At 42.0% G+C, this 24468-nt stretch overlaps 1 protein-coding gene across 2 annotated transcripts in view; it reads right to left on the bottom strand.

The window, feature by feature from the left end:
- Positions 1-10908: 10908 nt before the first annotated feature.
- LOC139442502 (uncharacterized) overlaps positions 10909-24468 on the bottom strand; it is a 41050-nt gene continuing 27490 nt past the window's right edge. Inside the window, exons 1-4 of one of the 2 annotated variants that reach the window (XM_071223315.1) lie at positions 16395-16537; positions 14043-14234; positions 13129-13236; positions 10911-12740 (exon numbers count right to left, since the gene is read on the bottom strand). In XM_071223315.1, the coding sequence (XP_071079416.1) occupies positions 12117-12740; positions 13129-13236; positions 14043-14219 (909 nt within the window). In that variant the 5' untranslated portion in view covers positions 14220-14234; positions 16395-16537 and the 3' untranslated portion in view covers positions 10911-12116. Of the gene's footprint in view, positions 12741-13128; positions 13237-14042; positions 14235-16394; positions 16538-24468 lie in introns of those variants that run through there. The other variant, XM_071223316.1, reaches the window with a different exon arrangement.

Genomic DNA, 24468 nt, shown 5'->3' on the forward strand with positions numbered 1-24468 from the left:
CTATCCAACACTAACCAACACTACCCACCATCATCCAACACTAACCAACACCATCCTACACTAACTAACATCATCCAACACTAACCAACATCATCCAACATTTACCAACATCAACCAACACCGCCCCACACCATGAAGCACTACCAAACACCATCCAACACAATCCAACACTAACCAACGCAATCCAACACCACCCAACATCATCCAACACTAATCAACACCATCCTACACTAACTAACATCATCCAACACTAACCAACATCATCCAACACTTACCAACATCATCCAACACTAACCGACACAATCCAACACCATCCAACACCATCCAACACTAACCAACACTAACCAACACCATCCTTCACTAACTACCATCATCCAACACTAACCAACATCATCCAACACTTACCAACATCAACCAACACCGCCCCACACCATGAAGCACTACCAGACACCATCTAACACAACCCAACACTAACCAACACAACCCACCATCATCCAACACTACCCAACACAACCCACCATCATCCAACACTAACCAACACCATCCTTCACTAACTAACATCATCCAACACTTACCAACATCAACCAACACCGCCCCACACCATGAAGCACTACCAAACACCACCCAACACCATCCAACACCACCCAACATCATCCAACACTAACCAACACCATCCAACACCGCCCCACACCATCCATCGACATCCAACACTATCCAACACCACCCCACACCACCCAACACTAACTAACATCATCCAACACCACCCCACACCATCCATCACCATCCAACACTATCCAACACCACCCCACACCATCCAACACTAACCAACACCATCCAACACTAACCGACACAATCCAACACCACCCCACACCACACCAGCACCATCCAACACTACCCCACACCATCCAACACTAACCAACACCATCCAACACTAACCGACACAATCCAACACCACACCAGCACCATCCAACAATAACCAACACCATCCAACACCGCCCCACACCATCCATCACCATCCAACACTAACCGACACAATCCAACACCACACCACACCATCCAACACTAACCAACACCATCCAACACCGCCCCACACCATCCATCACCATTAAACTTCACCTCACACCATCCAACACCACCCGACACCATCCAACAATAACCTACCATCCAACACCGCCCCACACCTTCCATCACCATCCAACACTATCCATCACCATCCAACACTAACCAACACCATCCAACACCGCCCCACACCATCCAACACCATCCAACACTAACCAACACCATCCAACACCATCCAACACCGCCCTACACCATCCATCACCATCCAACACCACCCCAAAAAATCCAACACCATCCGACACCATCCAACACCGCCCCACACCATCCATAACCATCCAACACTATCCAACACCACCCCACACCATTCAACACTAACCAACACCATCCAACACCACCCCACACCATCCATCACAATCCAACACTATCCAACACCACCCCACACCATCCAACACTAACCAACACCATCCAACACCACCCCACACCATCCATCACCATTCAACACTATCCAACACCGCCCCACACCATCCAACACTAACAAACACCATCCAACACCACCCCACACCATCAATCACCATCCAACACTAACCAACACCATCCAACACCATCCAACACCACCCCACACCATCCATCACCATCCAACACTATCCAACACCGCCCCACACCGTCCGACACTAACCAACACCATCCGACACCACCCCACACAATCCATCACCATCCAACACTATCCAACACCATCCAACACCATCCATCACCATCCAACACTATCCAACACCGACCCACACCATCCAACACTAACCAACACCATCCAACACCATCCAACACTATCCAACACCACCCCACACCATCCAACACTAACAACACCATCCAACACCACCCCACACCATCCAACACTAACCAACACCATCCAACACCATCCATCACCATCCATCACCATCCATCACTATCCATCACCATCCATCACTAACCAACACCATCGAACACTATCCATCACCATCCATCACTAACCAACACTATCCAACACCACCCCACACCATCCATCACCATCCAACACTATCCAACACCACCCCACACTATCCAACACCACCCCACACCATCCATCACTAACCAACACCGCGCCACACCATCCATCACCATCCAACTACGCGCCACACCATCCATCACTAACCAACACCATCCATCACCATCCATCACTATCCATCACCATCCATCACTATCCATCACCATCCATCACTATCCATCACCATCCAACACCGCGCCACACCATCCAACACCATCCAACACCATCCATCACCATCCCTCACTATCCACCACCATCCATCACTATCCATCACTATCCATCACCATCCATCACTATCCATCACCATCCAACACTATCCATCACTAACCAACACTATCCAACACCGCCCCACACCATCGAACACCATCCGACATCATCCAACACTAACCATACCATCCATCACTAACCAACGCCATCCAACACCGCCCCACACCATCCATCACCATCCAACACTATCCAACAACACCCCACACCATCCAACACTAACCAACACCATCCAACACCGCCCCACACCACACCATCACAATCCAACACTAACCAACACCACCCCACACCACCCAACAGTAACCAACACCATCAATCACCATCCAACACTATCCATCACCATCCAACACTAACCAACACCATCCAACACCATCCAACACCGCCCCACACCATCCATCACCATCCAACACTATCCAACACCACCCCACACCATCCAACACCGCCCCACACCATCCATCACCATCCAACACTATCCAACACCACCCCACACCATCCAACACCGCCCCACACCATCCATCACCATCCAACACTATCCAACACCACCCCACACCATCCAACACTAACCAACACCATCCAACACCGCCCCACACCATCCATCACCATCCAACACTATCCAACAACATCCACCACCACCCAACACCATCCAACACCACCCAACACCATTCAACACCGCCCCACACCATTCATCACCATCGAACACTATCCAACACCATCCAACACTAACCATACCATCCAACACTATCCAACACCATCAAACACCACCCAACACCATCCAACACCACCCAACACCATCCAACACCGCCCCACACCATCCAACACCATCCAACACTATCCAACACCATCCAACACCACCCAACACCATCCATCACCACCCAACACTATCCAACACTATCCAACACCACCCAACACTACCTAATACCACCCAACACCACTCGACTCGAATTACGTATTAGTTTCAAAAATGTATTCATAAATACTTTTAAACATTTGAACGTTAGCCAGAGCGTTAGTTCTCTGCGCATGGGGTCAAAGTTTTTGTTGATGTTTTTGAAGGTATGCTTATGTTAAACATATTTTATAGTAAATAAACAAACTGTCAGATCGGAGTGGGGCCCACCTGCATGTTGTACCTATTTCACAACATGTCATACCGTAATGAGTTTATTATCACCAAGTTATTATCATCCTCGTCCCGACTTATAGGCTTCATCGTCTGTCTGCAACCAGAACTAAGCTATTTTGTCGACTGCACATAATTATCAAATGGATATTTGGTAAGTAAAAATGATTGTTGGAAAAGGTCGAATTATGATGTCCATAAGTTGACCTTAACTAACACTTTTACATTATCATTGCCTGTCGTTGTTATCTTTATAATATCAGTATATGTACTGTGTACCGCTGTGAGGGGTTTATGGGGAAATATAGATCTGGAGGTGAGCGTAAATACAACCCTTAATACACAGTACAACATGGACATGATAAAACAAGAAATTATTGTATTTAATTATCTCGGCAAGCCCTCAAATGATCTGTTGTAACTTCTAGTAAAAATAATACTTATTCCGTGTTCTTCGGCTTCGCCCCACCCCCCCCCCACCCCCCCCACCCCCCCCCCCCCCCCCCCCACCCCCCCAAAAAAAAAAAATAAATAAATAAAAAATAAATAAAAAAAAATAAATAAATAAAAAAAAAAAAAATAAAAAAAAAAAAATAAAAAAAACTGTGCATGCCAATGACTATCTTGACTCGCACAAATGTCGATTTCACCCTCGCTGTCTCCGTGACATAGTTTCATATAGCCTAATTATGATCTTAAATGTCTCGACGCCCTGAAATTAGCATTTAATTTCTCCGGTATTTTGAAAGAGTAAATGTATATAAACAAACACGTCCAACGTTCGCTAGCAGACATCACAACCGTTAGCCACCACGTCTTTGATGCCACGGACATGCTTCAATATCAGCGTTGAACAGTTGCCAAATTTAACATCTGATGATGTGGCTGAGTCCATTACTCACCATTAAATATAGCCACGGTGGTCTGACGCAAGAGTATGGCCGTGAAATAGACAGGCAGGTGTTGCAGGACGAATGTCGACACAAGGTCAAATGACAGAATAAACAAGCTTCAATGTGTCTTGGAATATGTGACATATGATAGCAATGAATATGTGTCCACGAATTGTAAGCAGAAAACAATAATACAAGTCATTGCGTAAGCATTGGTATGTATTTTCGAGAGAGTATTTGATATTGCAGCGACTCGATGATTATTGCAGTTTTGTATTTATGATAATTAATTTTTGTTTGTACGCACGTATTGAACTGACCTTTACTCGTTTGATTTGTGTGTTTTGTGTTTGGGTTTTTTTCTGTTTAACGCGGCACTCAGCAATATTCCAGCTATACGACGACGGTCTGTAAATAATCGAGGCTGGACCAGACAATCCAGTGAATGACATCATGAGCATCGATCCACGCAATTTGGATCAATGACATCTTTCAACCATGTAAGCGAGCCTGACCACCCGATCCCGTAAGCCGCCTCTTTCGACGAGCATATAGTCCCCTTTTACAGCAAGCAAGCAAGCATATCATGAGCATCGATCTATGCAATTGGGATACGTTGGCATGCATATAGCCCGTGTGTGTAGTCAATGCATTTAAAAATAATATAGTGGTTAGTGACATTACATATTTAATACACACTAACATTCTTCGAAGGCCTATTTATAAAAGCGACGAGTATTAAACTATGTGCTGTTTTTATAACATAATTTATATTCTTCAAGTCTCATTAACGACATAACAAAGAAACTTTCGTCATTGTCTCAAGATCAAGATGGAGGCAGTTATTTATGTATTCAGCCAAATGTACCATTAAACCTCACATGAATTACATGATTATCGTTAAAACCGTTTGTAAATCGTGTTTCCATTAATTTCGTCCCATCGACGTAGAGGTCGTGCAGTTTGGTGATGATGTGTGGAGGTAACCAACGCCATATACAAGTCACGTGGTACATACAATTGCATGTAAATAGTTCAGTGATTGGAAAAGCGGTCACGCCCGACAAACGTGACAGAATATACGAGACTGTTTCGCTCGCGCTGTTTGCGTGTCGCGCCGTGTCAATAATTCGTCAGTATTCAACGTTCAACAAACTCTACTTTGAGAAGATAATGCAACAACTTCTAGCATCCATACCGATGTTCATAAAGCAGATCTAGGGTAGCTAAAATAGGTTTTGTAGTGGAATAGGCTCCTGTAGTCTAAGTTTAGCGCCCTTTGTGTTCAACTCGCACCATTGACGTCATGTCATAAAAGCGTGTCTGTTTCAACTGCCAGCGACGTTAGAAAATCAATTCTGAATACAGGTCAAGATGGCTGCGCCAAAGTATATGCATGCATAATTAAGCAGTAGTATTTCGTTCTATTGTCAGTGGTTGTCTGTTATTACCTTTTCCGACAAACATTCCTCGGCTATGTGTCTAAGATACGTGTTCACAAGCAACGTACCTCCGTGACGCAGGAGTGACGTCACAAGCGATCTTACGATTCCTGGCCATAACTGCCTAGCAACACGTCGTCTGCATTCAAGTCCCCCGGATGTCTGATGAGACAGGTATTCATTTCTACATAGAGAAACACACTATACCTCTTTTTGAGATGTGGCAACGAGACAAGGTGGAACTGGGCTTCTAGCTACCTGTTGTAGTCAGAGTCGACCAAATGAATTGGGGTGACTTGCCGATTGCGTGTCATATTATCCCGGCGCTGTGCTCACAATATCAGTCACCGAATATTCTGGTCCAGACTCGATTATTTACAGGCCGTCGTCATATAATTGGAATAGTGCTGAGTGCGGCGTTAAACAAAAACAAATAAATGAAAATTACTGCTTGGATAAGGATGAGTGTATGTTTTGTAAACACATGATGAGTGAAGCGCGAACGGACAGGAGATCAAGCCTAGCTTGATGGTGTCGGGCCGGGAGCGCCAGATTTGATATAACGTAGGAAAACTCCTCTTTGCGTTCCCGGGACCATAAGTGCACAATCACGTTTCATTGACACGGGATTTGGCGCTCCGGGTACCAGGCAAATTAGACGAGAACAAAGTAGTACCGATCACCAATTTCGTTACCGTATTCAGGCATGTTAAGTTAAAATGTTTAAAATGTTTAATTATACATATTCATATTAATGTTCAGTCCAGGTAGTGACGTTCACGTTTATCTAATGCATGTGAAGTTAAAATAGTTTAAACATATATTTATTTCGATTGAAAATTGGGATTGGTAAACAAGACAAGGCTTATTTTGATAATAAGCGAGTGAGTATGGTTTTACGCCGCTTTTAGCAATATTCCAGCAATATTATGGCGGGGTTTCACACATTGTTCCCATGTGGGGAATTGAACCCGGGTCTTCGGCGTGACGAGGGAACGCTTTAACCACTAGACTACCCGAACGCCCTTATTTTAATACCCCTCCCTATATATAATCAAGTAACAGAATAAAGTCAAGGTGTTTACATAATAATTAAACAAATTATACCTTGTTGGTCAGTTATCAATCATAATCAACTGGAATACTGTTAAAAGCGGAGTTAAACCCAACTCACTCACTCATCGGTAGACTGTTCTCAATACTCGACAATGCTCACGACTGATGGTGACAACTGGCAGCCGGTCTGGAGGTGGAAATAGACGGGACTTGGGAGCCTCTCACTCATTGGTTGAATAGGTCTTGGGGATCCGAAATGTGGGTCACAAGTATCATGAATCCATTGAACAAGTTCACACATTGTACTTCAAGCGATATTTAGGTGTTGGGAAATAAAGCCGTACTTGGTGAAGCTGGTCGTTGTACTTGATATATTTCTCGTGATATACGAGTTATCACACATTGGATGAAGAGGTTGAGGACGGATGCACAAAAGATACCCACCGTATATTTGTATGTGTGGATACCCTGTCGTGTTTGGTGATGACTAGTTATTTTTTATTTAAGTACACAAAGACTTAATGACACATACCGCCAAAAATTGTATCAGCAAGTTACATCGAAAAGATTGTCCCTGAAAATTCTTGAGAAAAATAATTTTGCTTCAGACCTTTGAAAAGAACACATTGCCCGCCAAAAAAATGACATTGCTGCAAGGTGTGTTCTTTAAAAAACATTCAGGCTCAGAGTTATAAATTAAATCAATATCTGGTTTTGAAACTGAAGCTGGGAAAATATCTGGCCTCGATACAAAATCCGCTTTTAACAGTATTCCAGTTATATCACGGCGTGTCAGCTTAATGTGGGAGGAAAGCCCGAAGTGATGCAGGTCCCAGACGTTTACCACTTCGGTGAAACCCACGAGCACGGGTATGGTGCTGACAAACCTAGAAACATAATCGGGGCGAGCCAGGATTCGAACCCACAATCATAGGTTTCTGGCGTGCCCAAGGGACGCAACTCGGCACGGCGAATCGCGGTGCCTTAGACGACTGGGCCACCCGTGGATTAACTTAATCTTGTGGACTGAAATACTGAATCAATTACCTGAACCAGAATACACCTTAACTGGTTTCCTGTAGTGCTGCAACTTTGGAAATATATATATTTTATGAAAACGAAACCAATCTAGATCTATAAAAGTATTTCAGGAAAATAATTGGTTTTAATTTTAGAGGAGAGAAATATATTGTGTGATAAAAAATTTCATGGACATTATGTTAATCTAGGTTTCCTCGTGCAAATTGAGAAAGTGTGCAATTCTGTTGTTTGAAATACCCAGCTGAACGATAAACAGTCACAATGCCAAGAGAAACAATATGACTGAATAAAGATCACGGAAAGACCCGAGATGTGCCAACTGTTGTTAGAATCGCGAGAATTAATATGATGAAAACAGACTGGGTTTGTTTAAATCACCAACTTTTACGACACATGTAATTCAAGCTCTCACTGACAGAGACTACACGTGTCACAGAGACCCAGCTGTGTAAAGTACAGCCGGGATAGGCCGTGGTAATGAACTACACAGTACTAACATACTAGCCCGGTCTATAAGTACATGTAGGTCAGGCGCTTTGTACACGAAATATAATCTATTTCATACCCATATCATTCGCGTCAGCTGACAATAACATGAATATTTAGGCGCGGATTGATTAATAGACGAGGGAGGGCCTGGTTAAGACTGAACGTGTAAACACACGGCACACGACATTAAAACTTACATGCAAGAGGCCAGGCTCGGGAAACACGGCCAACCTGCTTAATCCAGACAACTCCTCTATCTGGACTTTTCTGAGCCTGAAAACCTGAAACAACGTTGGTGTTGTCCCGCTGAGATACAGAGGGTATCATCCTCGTGTTAAATATACATCACCGTCTATTTCAGTAGCCACACCCCAGATATTGATACTGTTATCAGCGAGCCTTGATATATTTGATATCACGGGGCACAATAGTTACACGGGGAAAGGAAATTTTTGACGCAGTGAGTACATGATATCTGTGTCTGGACAGGGACAGGGTCAACCAGAGAGCTGTTCTCGTCAATCAGAGAGCCGTACTCGTCAATCAGAGAGCCGTACTCGTCAATCAGAGAGCCATACTCGTCACTCAGAGACTGGACCATCCGTATTCGTCAATCAGAGACTGGACGAACCGAACTCGTCAATCAGAGAGCCGTACTCGTCAATCAGAGAGCCGTACTCGTCAATCAGAGAGCCATACTCGTCACTCAGAGACTGGACCATCCGTATTCGTCAATCAGAGACTGGACGAACCGAACTCGTCAATCAGAGACTGGACCAACGTACTCGTCAATCAGAGAGCCGTACTCGTCACTCAGAGACTGGACCAACCGTACTCGTCAATCAGATAGCCGTACTCGTCAATCAGGGAGCCGTACTCGTCACTCAGAGACTGGACCATCCGTATTCGTCAATCAGAGACTGGACGAACCGAACTCGTCAATCAGAGACTGGACCAACCGTACTCGTCAATCAGAGACTGGACCAACCCTACTCGTCAATCGGGGACTGAAGTGAAGCCAGGTAACGATTTTGAAGTCAGGGATAACGAAAATGAAGCGAGTCATGATTTTGAAGCAATTAGCGATCTTGAGTCAAGGTCACAATTTTGAAGCCAAGCGGTGATTTTGAAGTGAAATCCTGATTTTGAAGCCAGGTAACGATCTTGAAGTCAGGGAATAATGTTCGTTAGGTTTGGCATCTATGACCTGGAGATACCACAGCTGATTACCGTGGCCGCAGCTCAACGCACTGCGCGGAATCGTGGATACTCGGGCCATCGGGCTTTCGGGCCATCGGGTTCCCAAGTACTTCCGGGCGGCCGGGGAAGTCTCACACAAAGGATACAACAAACTGCTCATCTTCATATTTCAAAATTTATTTTTAATAGTGGTAAGAAAATATTTACCATTTCATAAATTTTCAAAACAAAATATTGAAATGAGATATTAATTTGTAAAACAAATAAAGACAGATTTGTAAAGCTTACACTAATCAAATATACAGCGACAGAGCACTTGGTATGAACACTATCAACATATACAGGAAGCAAAATCATTGTGACAAATTACAAAACAATCGACAATAAATATTCGGTCAGTTGACATACATTTCGTCGTCAATCAAAACATCAGTTTATTGCAAATACATCGGCATGTACAACAATTGCATAGGAATCGCATCAATATATTAGATCAATATACATTGCATAAGATTTTCCATAAAACAAAATCCACGTATTCCATGTTGCTAACGGGACTAGCGCAACGTTACCCTCAAGACGATGGGTCGCATGAATTGGTGCAGCATCAATCACGTATGGCATAAATATTTGATTCGTTGTCGTTCGCCATACTTTACTAACGTGAAGAAGTTTGATCTTGTTTTGAAATCGACATGAAATGAACATGACATTGACGACTAGCAGCACTGTGGATATATGTTGAAATGAACACATTTCTTTTTTGAGATCTTAATACGTGGAATAATATGTCCAAAATACGATTTAATCACAAAAGGGGATGTTTAGAAAAGTGAAATGAACTTGACTGGTTGAACACATTTAGGGTATCTTCATATGTAGTTTATAACATATCGACATCTTACATAACACTGATTACAAAGACTATGTACACACATATGCATGGCGTATATATCATATGACACGATGATAAGCACTGAAGGGCTGGAGCAGATTGGAGTGGAGTGGAGTGGAGCGGAGTGGAGCAGAGTGGAGCAGAGTGGAGTGGAGTGGAGTGGAGTGGAGTGGAGTGGTTGGGTGGGGTGGGGTGGGATGGGGTGAGGTGGGGTGGGGTGGGGTGGAGCAGAGCAGAGCGGAGCGGAGTGGAGTGGTGTGGAGTGGAGTGGAGTGGAGTGGAGTGGAGTGGAGAGGAGAGGAGCGGAGTGGAGTGGAGTGGAGTGGAGTGGAGTGGAGAGGAGTGGAGTGGAGTGGAGTGGAGTGGAGTGGAGCAGAGAGGAGTGGAGTGGAGTGGAGTGGAGTGGAGTGGAGTGGAGTGGAGTGGAGCGGAGTGGAGCAGAGTGGAGTGGAGTGGAGTGGAGCAGAGAGGAGAGGAGTGGAGTGGAGTGGAGTGGAGTGGAGTGGAGTGGAGTGGGGTGGTGTGGAGTGGAGTGGAGTGGAGTGGAGTGGAGTGGAGTGGAGTGGAGTGGAGTGGAGTGGAGCAGAGTGGAGCAGAGTGGAGTGGAGTGGAGTGGAGTGGAGCAGAGTGGAGTGGAGTGGAGCGAAGTGGAGTGGGTGGGGTTACCTGTGATTTTTGTTTCAGTTTCTGCTTCGAAGCAGGCAATTTTCTTTTTAGAATATGTCCAGGGAACAGTTATTGTTCCGGGTAAAACAGCCTTTGGACAAATAACTTTCTTTCCATTTTTTCTGGAACAAATTATTTGTTTAAAAAAACCAGCCACTTCCCACTCCACCCCGATATAAAGCGGTTGGACATATGTAAAATTATTACATTGTACTGGAAATATGCAACGGTGACCTTTGATCTGATATGAATGGTTTAATTTCAGTTAGGTATAATTTTGTGAACTCTTTTGGCCGATGGTGATGCGAATACTGGTTGCCTTGGTAAAATGATATATTTCACGTGCACAAATGAAACCAAGAAATACTTTGATTCTACCTGCATTTAGAGGTTGGCGCAGTTTCTCAAACAGACAATGACGATCAGATCGGATGTATGTTGGTTAATTCAGATGAAGGAAATAACTGAATGGAATGGATTGTTGAAGTTGAGCGTTTTTAAGTGAAACATATTTACAAAAGCGCGACTCGCGTTAAAGTGTTGAGTTGCGTAAAACAGTTGTAAATTTCATCACGCCAATTGTCAATTTTTTTATGGTTTGAAACTGACTTGTTGAAACAATTATACGTTACTTCCTATATCAAACAGTAGCCAACCACCTGTTTTAACTCACAATAACACAATTGCTGATAACACCATTTGTCTTTTGGAAAAACATATGAATCCATTTGGTATAATGTTATGATAAATAATGAAATATTTATCTCAAACGGAAGTTATCAACAGGATACTGAGAGTGGCGGTTGAAGACTTGAAGAAGTCAGTTCCCCTGAAGTGTGTGTGTTTGGGGAGTAGGCCTTGACAAGGAGAGTTCCGGCGTCTTGTTGTGTGGGCGTTCACTGTGTGGTAGTGGTCGTTGTTATGGCGAGGTCTCTCACGGCTCGTTTGGATCAAACGCAGTCAGATTCTGAAATGTATCTGCTTGTAGGAAAAATTCTCCATCAACGAGATCCCGGCATCTGTCCATCAGATCAGCAATGGCTTCATCGTTCGTCTTCTTTGTCGTAAACTGGTCGTTGTCGTAAAATACATCGTCATTGGCCAAAGGATCCAAGGCGTCGAAGATGGCTTCCGGTAGAGTTTCCGAAGGGGTGACGTCATCAGATGTCCCAGACCAGGTTCTGGCGGGTGAACTGATAGTGCGCATGTCTTGAATGGCGGAAAGGACCTGGAAGGCATCTTGGTTTACCAATCCAGGAGAACCGTTTTCAAGGAAGGTTTGGGAAAACGACGGTAGAGCGTTGTCGGGCGGTCCTACATTTACGACGGGTATGGTCTCAATGTTTCCGTGAACTTCAAGCGGGCGCGGGGTAAGGGCGGCTGTGATGTCAGGGGTCACGGGGTCACCAGGCATAGCCTCGTTTTCAAGTTTAACCTGGCGACAGCATCCGGAGGAGATGTGATCATTGAGAAGATCCTGGAGGATTGTCTTCTCCCTGCGGAGCGCCTTGACCTGTGTCTGCAGTTCACTGTTATGGTCGATGATGTTCGTGAAATACTGCAACACAAATGATCAATAACAATAAAATAACAATTACCTAAAAAACAACTCATTACAAAAGTACATAAAATGAAATTAACAGTGAATCATAAATGTAAAAAGAACTTGTTTATACAGTATTTTCCGGGGCGGCGGGGTATTCTTGTGGTTAAAGCGTCTGCTCGTTCTCGCCGAAGGCCCGAGTTCGATTCCCCTCATGGGGTACCCATGAAACCCATTTCTGGTGACCCCGGAATTTCGGAAATTAAACCGGTGTAAAACCATACTCATTTTTTTTCCGATGCGAAAATATGTCAATAAAGTTTTACGAAATTCATTATTAAAACATGCAGAGTTGTGTTATCAGCAAATGAAATTTAGAAAAGCAAAACTTCAACAAACCCACCTGTGTGTTCCCGCACTGCTGCAGTTTCTTCTTCTCCCGACATCTCCGTGCGGCTCTTCTGTTTTGCTCCTTCCGCCTCTCGCGTTTCTGTTTCTCATAAGCCGTGAGCTGGGGAAAACAAACGAATTAATTTGAAAAAACAACTAAATATGAATAATTTGGATAATAATCGCGATGTAAATATTATATTTTATTAAACAAACTGTTTGAAATATGAAATTATATAATTTTGAGTATGGGTTAAGTCCGCAGTTATTAATTTTGTGGTTTATTTCAAATTGAAAAAAAGTGTTTGATGACATCGAATTATTTGTGTTCCAATGTAAACAATTCAAAAGTTTACATCGATTCTAAACATGAAACAATTATTTAAATAAACGTCCATCGATATATTTTTATCGGTTATATATTTGCTAAATAAACAAAAGTGCTAGCAGTTTGTTTTTCCGAGACATTTATTCTTTTTCGTGGACTAATTCGCAAATCCAGGGCAAAAGAAAAGTTAATAAGTCCTGCATGGGTTTCCTAGAACAAGAACATGCAGTAAAGAATATCTCCAAGAGACGCCTCTTATCTATGAAAAAAACCCAATTGTTTCAGATCTGAACCATGAAAGAAATGTTATCTGAAAAGGTAAGTTATTATGAAATACTATATTTAATTATCTGAAATAAATAAATAAATAAATAAATAAATAAATAAATAAATAAATAAATAAATAAATAAATAAATAAATAAATAAATAAATAACAGGGATACGATTTAATAGAAATGAAAATAAGTCCATTTGAAAATAAGACGCATTTGATTGTGTAGGGCGTGGTCCATGACAGAAATATATTAAAATTACACGTATATCTATAAACAGTGATTGGGTAGTCAAAAATGACAAAGGATATATATCTGACGCTTACCTCATGCTTCTCGGCGTCCTTGAATTCAACCTTTATGTCTTCTTGACCACTCGCGTGCCGTTTCTTTATGATTGACAGGCGTAACTCCTCCTTGATTAATGGAGTCATCTGGTTGGTCTCCATGGAAACCTGAGTTGCCAATTGCAATCGAGCCTCGTCGTCGCGATCGGCAAGCATGTTTTGTTTTGTGTTCTGGAAATTAAAGACAAACAGTAATATTAACTACTGAATTCAAATTCATAAGGAAAAGAGATTTTACTACTAAAAAACCTTTATCTCCAAGACAAAAAGTTAAGCTGATAAATGCGCAAACTAAGAAATGTGTGTAATGAAAAAATAAAATTAACTATAAAATGTATACAGATAAGTAAGGATGTCATTGTTAGAACAATTTAAAACATTTGTTTATGAACACATCAACATATTTGATTGTCGCTTTTTCCATATGAGTATATACGCAACAACACTGAGCTCTATTCGAGCGTATAATAATAATAATAATAATAAAAATAAAAATAATATAAACAATAATAATAATATCATCATCATCATCATCACCATACAAATGTGATGCAGCATATTCAAAGTGTGGAAGCAATAATAATAAAAACAACAAACAACAATAACAACAATACGACAACAATAATAACAACCACAACAACCACAACAACAACAACAACAATAATAATAATAATAATTCCGGTTTAAATTCGTCAATAAGTGATTCTGAATACATTGTTAAAATATTGTAAAAGCATGTGTATTCCCATCCCCTTTCGTTGTGATGCCACGGTTTCTTGCATCCCTTGCATCCAGATGTCTAGCCCCGAAACAGAACAATCTCAACTTCCACACCCGTTGTAAATTAGTAGATCTGGGTTTGGCAGATTTTATTCCCCCATACAATTGCCTTAGATCAAGTGTCATTGTTACAGAGGTAAAACGTTATGTTTTTAATTCACATAAAACTGAATGGAAAAATGCAATTTCACACCCCGTTGGTCCATCGCGCAGAGAAGATAAAAAAATACTTAGAGTATACTGTTGTCTTAAGCAGAACTATACTGCTGATGAGACTGACACCCGCCCTATGCCCCGAGCCCATAGAAGCGCTTTGGCTAAATTCAGAATTGCAAAGCTAACGTCCACATTGTGTTAGGACGGTATATAACATGCCTTTAGAAGACAGGAAGTGTTTTCAGTTTCTTAGCGTCGTTAAAGATAAATGCCATGTCATTTCTTAAATTGTCCTGTGTATGTTGTTGAGCGACATAGTCTCTTAAACAAATGCCACGAGTTAAACTCCAATTATATCAACATGTGTGACGTACAGAAAATAGCCTACAATAGCCTAATAGTCACATAATATTATGTGTCCTCTTTCCGCCAAAACCTGCAATGCGTTTACAAAAAATGAAAAGTGTTTTATAAAGTTGCGAGTCAGCTTCTGTTTTTATTTAAATTGCTAAATATGTGAATACGGAATGACCCATACATGTATTGTATTATGTAACTGTTGCAATGAATTGGGGTGAGACTGATATAAAAAAAAATGTGCCTGTCAGTCGGTCCCAAACTCAGTGAAACCAACAAGCACCTGTCACCATGGCTGACACATGATTGACAAGGTGTTTACACAGTGGTCCTTCTAACACGAAATCCCGTGTTGTTTTGATATACAAAACTATCAGTGTCGTGATTGTGTGAGCTCAGAGTTTGATCGGCCTGATGCTGATACGCTTGTTCGATACCAACGACCCTTTGTTTCTATTCGTCCATATCCATCTCTCGCGGAGACCAGTCGATCACATGACACGGATATTGCGAGGACATACACACAGTCAGTGTTCATGCCCCGGGACTTGTGATCCTTGATAGAGACACCAGACACCAAAAACAAGTTTAACAAGATGGTTAAACAGTGTGACGTAGGCTATACGAATCACCATCAACAAGGTGTGAACGTACCGGGGTTTAGAAAAAAAATTGGAATTGATTTGCGTTGCGAAGAAAGCGGGAAACACAACACGCTTCTTTCTATTCTATTAAACATATATGTAAATAATAAATCAAGGTCCACGAAATGGCGTTTCTTTGAATCTGACTATGAAATTATATTGAGTGTATGTCATATAAATATCTGAACGACTAAACGCTTAAACATCGCGTTGGCAAATCTTTCAAATGAGTTGCATAAAACTTCACAAACCGTATCTGACAGAAATCAGCTGATTCACTGACAAGGGTTGCCTCCCTTCCCTCACTGAAAGAACAGGCGAACTGACGTGACACACATTGACAGACTGAAATATACACCACATGTAACTGCTACAGTAGCTGACAACCACTCACCGTAGAGAAATGTACAACTGTCCGTGAGAATGAAATATATCACTGAGAAGGACTCCAAACCAGCTGAAGCTCGTGCTCACGCGCTGAAATGTACACAGACGGAAAACTCGGCCGCAGGAGGGAACGACTTCACCTGTGTTGTGTCGGGCTTTGACAGCGGGGGCAAGCTATTACGAGTATTCATAGTAAAAACAGCATTGGGGCACGCAGGCACGTGACTGATCCAATCATCCAATCGGAGTTGTCACGTGACATGCAAATGAGTCCATGCATCCTAACAGTAAAGGCTGCTACTCGCGTGAAATAAGTTCAACTATTGGTTGGCGCTGATCTCTTACACTTGGCGCCAAACTGAGGCTGTTGGTCGACGTATGCATTTGGGTCATATTGCCTAAGTTACTATTTTCGTCTGGTTTTTACCAGGCGTGGCAATCGAAATAGCCCCGTACTGTATCTAGCAATATTTACTGGCCATCGTATCCAGCTGTGAGTAAGTGAATACTGGCTACCTTTTGCACGACTCTTTGTTCATGTATAATGGGTGTATTATTTTGGCAACTATCGCTAGGGTGGCGTGGAGCGTGTCTTTGGTTTGCTAGTACTGAAATAGACACGTGTCAGTCACTCGCGACATGAAACCCGCTACCAAGAATCTCTCCACCTGTTGATAACAATTCCTGTAAATACCTACACGGAAGCGACCACAAACCTCGCGTTGCATGTGAAATACTCGGAATTTCCTGATAATAAAATATATAATTCTATTTTACTACACTTTCAGGTACAGGTATAGTTTAGAAAAAAAAACAGATATTTGATCGAATCCTCGTTTACCCTGTGTATATCATTGCATTTTTTTAAAAGTGAAAATAAACTACATTAGATCACCGAGGATTAAAATGAGCAGCCTCAGTGTTAGAATAGTATCATTAAATTGATACTTTGTAATCATCAAAGACGCACCCGTGACAATGGCAGGCGAAACCACACTCTTAATTTCGTATTTGGAGAGAGCGACCAGTTGGACATCTGAATTGTTGTCGGCCATGCACGCTTCGTTTCTGTGAACGTGTCCAAGCGAGGGTGATTGTGGAGTGCATGCGGCGTATAGTAGACTAACATTTAGTCTCTGAAATCTTATATTACACAATATCCTTGACTCCAAAAATATATAAAAAATTCCCTATGTAGAATAGAGCTAGCTTGAGCTAGCTAGACTTGTTTTTGTATACATTTCTAGATTATTGTTTTTCATAAAATAAATATATTCCACGGTCATGGTGCAGGACTAGGCGTATATGGACAAACTGCTATATCTCTCGAGCAGTGTTCACCATAGATAGGTGAATACAAGAGAATAGAACCCGGTCCCGTTTGTCGTGTTAATGTTACTTGCGTTAAATGTAACCTGTGTTAAATGTTACTCGTGTTGAATATTACTGGTATTGAATGTTACTAGTGTTGAATGTAACTGGTGTTGAATGTAACTGGTGTTGAATGTTACTGGTGTTGAATGTTACTAGCGTTGAATGCTACCTGTGTTAAATGTTGCTGGTGTTGAATGTTACTTGTGTTAAATGTTACTTGTTGTGTTGAATGTTACTTGCCTATCTTTGAGACATACACTCTTTATAGACGTGTACTAAGCTCCACGACAACCCCTTGTCAGGCAAGTCGAGAGGGACAGAATACTCTCCGAATATAAGACACACTTTAAAACCGAATGAGTAATTGGTATAATTCAATTATTAATTATAATATTCGTAGTTTAAAAGGGCACATACGACATGATTCTTGATCAATTCAATCTTCTGCAAATGAATATGTATAAGTAATATAACTCAGAAAGAACCTACTTTAGTAAAAAGTCCGCGACATTCCTATCCAATGACACGGTCGCAAAGAGTATCATTAATTGCGTATCATCGCTTGCCTATTTGTTTTATCAAAGACATTTATCTTTTAATTTTTCTTCTCCCGTAACATCCCCCAAATATTGCCCCCGACGCGTGACGAGTGTAGGGTGACAGTGTATGGTTTGAATCAGTAGTTGTTCCTAACGTGAATCAAACTGGCCGGAATATTTATGTTGGAGACTTTAAAGTTGGAAGATCTATCAATATATTAATTCATGTTTCTATTTATCAATTTATTCGGTTTTACACTATATATTCACGTCACGACACCTCACATTACGAAGGATGAATAGGTTAATATTAAATAACTTGTTTAAATTTCTTTACAGAAAGTTTGCGTTAGAAATACAGCTATAACATAAATTTAAAATTCTCAGCTAATGACACACGGGTTATTTCAATTAAAATGCAATTATAGACCTGGGCGGGATGTGAGTGGAGAAGTTTGGTTGCTGCTAATTTTCGCGATACATTTTTTATTTTTGCTAGTATGGCCTCCATTCACAGCACCACGCCCACCCCACCCCCAGAAATACAATGATCGGTGCTGTATACATAGGCGGATCAGGTGGTGGGTTTGGGTGGGTGGTGGGTGGTCCAGGGTCCAGGGTAAGGACGCTACATGATATGTGTGATTCGTTAGTTCCAGCGCCTGAATACGTCCCCGTTTGGGATTTATGTCCCAGTATCATGATATCGGTATTATAATTTATAACCACCTACTCTCAACGTCTTTGAGAGGCATTTAGAAGTTGGAGTACCAAGTAAGGATAAGATATATGGATGAATAACTTCTATTTTACAATTAGAAGCGACGTTTCGGTGTATGTTCTAAAACCGTTATCAAGTTTGTCAACCACACTCTTCACATCACTTGCTTGATAACGGTGCTAGAACCTACACCAAAACGTCGCTCCTAATTGATCATCCATATCTCTTAGCCTTACTCACCTACTCCTGTCAAATATTCATACCGCCATTAGTTAACGGTTTTGGTTTGGTTTGTTGTTTAACGCCGCACTCAGCAATATTCCAGCTATATGACGGCGGTTATAAATAATCGAGTTTGGACCAGACAATCCAGTGATATATATCATGAGGATCGATCCACGCTATTGGGATCGATGACATGCATCAACCAAGTCAGCGAGCCTGACCACCCGATCCCGTTAGTCGCCCTTTACGACAACCATAGTCACCTTTTACGGCAAGCATGGGTTGCTGGAGACCTATTCTACCCCGGAATCTTCACGGGCCATTCGTTCACGGAGCAACCTACACCTGCATTTGTATCCCTCTGTATCACGTCCAGTACTTTTATTGTATGTTCTTTTCGATTTCATTTTTTATCTAAGTCTTTGCCTGCTTTATATATGTCTCATAGGCCATTTTGAACGGATAACGCGCGTCTATATTAGATATTTAACATATACATGTATTACTGTACGTAAAGGGTTACGGTTTGTGTGATATTATAATAAACTACCGTAAACTACGTTTATAACGAACACGCTTATAACGAACTGACGGATACAACGAACATATTTTTGGTCCCGGCCATTGGCGGTATAAATGCTGTATATATGCTTATAACGAACTACGGTTATATCGAACGAAAATCAGCGATCCCGTTGAATTCGTTATAACCGCGGTTTACTGTACATGTTTATTCTTATCTTGTAATATTCTGAGGAATCAAACAGACAAAGAAACTATGGCCACAGAATAACTTACTTGAACTACAGACAAAATTAACTCACTCGAGACATATAATTATAATTCCAAGTAGCCTCTAATTATTGTAAACTAACGGTACATATACCAGTCGTAAACAACGAGGCTAGCAGAGCCGGGAGAACAAACACACTTTACAGACTCGAGAGGTTTGTTTGTAATGCAGATCATATATCCAGTGCAATCAATGTATCATTAAATACGTCACGGGTTTAAAGGTGGATGGCAGATCAACTGTATATGTTACTGATGTGATGAGATGAATAATGTAAGGATGGGTAAATCTGTTGACATCATTTGCAATTCGATTGGACGTGAGAAATGGGATATTAATAATCATAATTTCGGGTTTGAAAGGCCGCATCTTTGCACCTAAATTCAGGCATCATCGGAAAACAGCCTCTTTGTGTGGAGAAACCTGACTTGATTTGATACAACATTTGAATTAAACAGATTTTATGCACAAAAGGGGGCGCTCGCGTAGCCTCGTAGTTAAAGCGTTCGCTCGTCACGCCAAAGACCCGGGTTCGATTCCCGACACGGGTACAATGTATGAAGCCCATTTCTGGTGTCCCCCGCCGTGATATTGCTGGAATATTGCTAAAAGCGGCGTAAAATCAAACTCACTCACACTTATGCACAAAAAGTGAGTGGGACGGGTACAAGTTCTCCAACTTATGACGCCTTCTCCCAGATATTTACACAATTTATTTACAGCTTGTACTTAACGTGAACGGAACAGAAGGAAAGAAAAGAATAGGAAAGATAAGTGGACAGTGAGAAAAAATTACAAAAGTTTACATTAATCTCTTTGTATTACGTTTATAACTAATTTTTATGCTATCTTGTTCTGGTGAATCCCCATTTCCATTGAATATCAAACTGATATCAGCTAGTGAATTTTCGGCAATACTGCTTATGTTTCTAATACCCCGTCCACATGCGCCCATATACATAGGTGTGTACATGTGCATGCGGGTGTAGAAATACATACGTGAGTATACTTGTCATGTGAACGCTTTTACTCATGTGTGTATATTTACACCAGGAACAAATTTGCATCATGTCTGGAACAAATTTGCACTTTGTGTATATGTTGCAATGTGAAAGTTTATGTCAACGTAAGAGGATAATCTAATTAATATCTGTTCTTTTGCCAACACAAAACAAATTGTCAACAGTTGCCAACTTTTATGCGTATATACAGAGTTGAGCGGACGGTGTTTTCTTTTGGTTTCAAGGAGTCAAACTTTGTGTACAAATTAAATCATCCACGTGTTGCTTCACGCGAAATGTTTCGGTGAAGTAATTCTCTTCTCATTCAACTTTGATTGAAAAACATCCTGTTTTGTGGCGAAAGTCGTGGACAGACTGACGAATATGTGTGCCTTCACAATTATTACCACATTAAGATTCTGATGTGTGTTTAATTCCTATTGTTTGAAATTATAAAGAATAAACAAAAAGATTAGTGTCTGTTGCCATGCGTTTCCAAATAAGCCGTGGATGGTAATGGATACGAACATTTTTACTTTTTTAGACGCCTAAACATACGTTCGACGACACAATCAAAGTGCTATGTCTATCTGTGGGTATCTAATATGACTACCCCTCAACGCAATAGCTCGCTCTAGTAAGAAAACGCATAAATCCCCCCCCAAATCTGTGATGACACGTGTCTATTTCAGTTCTGTCGCAGCTCATTCATCACTGGCAGGTACATTTCAAAGGGTATGTGATATCTACACCTCGTCGCTTCCTGGGTATGTAACGTTTTGTCAGCACGAGATTTGAATAGAACGTTATTTCCTCCGGGGAAAACCCCCAATTGTATCGTTATCTGGATAGCTTCATTTATGCAGGTCAAGTAGTATTCCTATTTTTCGCAGCGAGTCTCTTGGTCGTTCCGCGAACACAGATACATGCCTGTCCATAATATTCATGTGGTTAGCGAAATGGTTTCATTTGACAAAGTCAGCTTAGTTTGTGTGAAAGATGCGCTATATATGTGCAATTATCATTATTTATATATTAAAATACAAAATACAACAAAGAGGGTTTGGGTGACCCTGGCACAGTCAGGCTGGTTAGGCCCATCATCAGCTCAGGGCCCTTGCCCCCTCTTCACGTCGCCCAGAGAGCGAGTGAGAATGGTTTTACGCCGCTTTTAGCATTATTCTAGCAATATCACGGCGAGGGACACCAGAAATGGGCTTCACACATTGTACCCATGTAGGGAATCGAACCAGGGTCTTCGGCGTGACGAGCTAACGCTTTAACCACCAGGCTACCCGACCGCAACTCTTCTCCCAGGAAGCGCTGCCTAGTCAAACCCACCTAGAACTTTTCGGAGAATGTGAGGACCCCCAACTCTGCAGCCTTCTGCATTAACCAGATTGTCAGAATAGCTGTATTCCTGGTAGCAAACCCGGACACTCTCCCAGTTGTCGGTTGGTTGGTTTGTTGTTTTACACCGCACTCAGCAATATTCCAGCTATATGACGGCGGTCTGTAAATAATGGAGTCTGGACCAGACAATTCAGTGATTGCCATCATGAGAATCGATCCACCCAATTGGGATCGATGACATGCTTCTACCAAGTCAGCGAGCCTCACCACCCGATCCCGTTAGTCGCCCCCACGACAGGCTTAGTCGCCTTTAAAGGCAAGCATGGGTTCCTGGAGACCTATTCTATCCCGGATCTTCCCGGGTCCAATGTCAGTCAACAGACTGGGAGGAACCAAACCTATGGCAACGAAAACAATGGGGAGTCGGACAACTTGGTATTTGGGATGCAAGCAAGATTTCGAAAGCGAGGTCTGCATATTTGCCATTTTTTTCCTGAATATCATTTAATAATAATATCATTTAATATATCTGAACAAATGTGTATAGGATGTCTGATTGAAGCAACAATTTCGAAAATTAAATCATGAAATAGAGGAAAAAATTGTATTAGGTTTGTGTCGGAGGATATTAAACCGGCTGATTTAAAGAGAACAAAAATGAAACTGTTACACCTAGGTTAGGCACGGGTTGTGTATACAATACGAATATTGACATTAGATGATTGAGCAAATGATCGCATATCCGAATAATATCAGGTTGTATCTAGGTATACGTAACGACACCGGATACTGACGATGTGGTGATCGTGCCACGGGGGTCGGGAAATGGGGCAATGATTAAAGGTATACAGTCTTTTTATATTTAATACGTGGAGTGAATCAGATAAAAAAAAATACAGAAACAATATGCGTAAAATGAAATAAAAGGACACCTTTTCTCAACTGACATACAGACAGAAAGGCAATAGCCCAGTTTGTGGTGGGTATGTAGTTATTTTTTTCACTTTATCAGTTCGTTATCGAAAAAAGTTGTATCTGACAAGTGTAACTGGCACTGGTTACCCACTCGTGGTTACCTGTCTTGGTTTGCTTTATCACGATGTGTGTCTATATGTATCATGTTACGTAACACGAGGGCAGGTGCCCTCCTGTTGCTACGGACGCCGGTGTTTGATTGGTGTCCGGCATACCCGTGAGTACGAAGAAGACCGACCAGGCAGTTGTCGATAGAGCAGGAAGTGGTGTTGAAGCCAATCGCTGAACTCGATACAAGAAGATAAGATCAAATTATGTCAACGTCCAAATTAGAAGTAAACTTGTCACAGAACACATTCTGAACGCACGATCATAAATTTTGTCGAGTGTTTCGCAGGTGCGTGACACACAGTGTATGAAGTATATGGCAAGACGACATTTACTAAAACATAACGTAAGTGAATGTCGGACAAATCATGGTTAATTAACGTAACAGTAAGTATGTGTAATCTCTAGCACCCCGCGCCCTCTCTACACCCACTCCCCTAGTCGTCTTCCTCTCTATATCCACTCCCCTAGTCGTCTTCCTCTCTATATCCACTCCCCTAGTCGTCTTCCTCTCTATATCCACTCCCCTAGTCGTCTTCCTCTCTATATCCACTCCCCTAGTCGTCTTCCTCTCTATATCCACTCCCCTAGTCGTCTTCCTCTCTATATCCACTCCCCTAGTCGTCTTCCTCTCTATATCCACTCCCCTAGTCGTCTTCCTCTCTATATCCACTCCCCTAGTCGTCTTCCTCTCTATATCCACTCCCCTAGTCGTCTTCCCCTCTATATCCACTCCCCTAGTAGTCTTCCCCTATATATCCACTCCCCTAGTCGTCTTCCTCTCTATATCCACTCCCCTAGTCGTCTTCCTCTCTACATCATCCTCCCTAGTCGTCTTCCTCTCTATATCCTCTCCCCTAGTCGTCTTCCTCTCTATATCCACTCCCCTAGTCGTCTTCCTCTCTACATCCGCTCCCCTAGTCGTCTTCCTCTCTATATCCACTCCCCTAGTCGTCTTCCTCTCTACATCCGCTCCCCTAGTCGTCTTCCTC

The sequence above is a fragment of the Haliotis cracherodii genome, unplaced genomic scaffold (assembly GCF_022045235.1).
Source record: "Haliotis cracherodii isolate W230 unplaced genomic scaffold, xgHalCrac1.p SCAF_5, whole genome shotgun sequence".
Lineage (NCBI taxonomy): Eukaryota > Metazoa > Mollusca > Gastropoda > Lepetellida > Haliotidae > Haliotis > Haliotis cracherodii.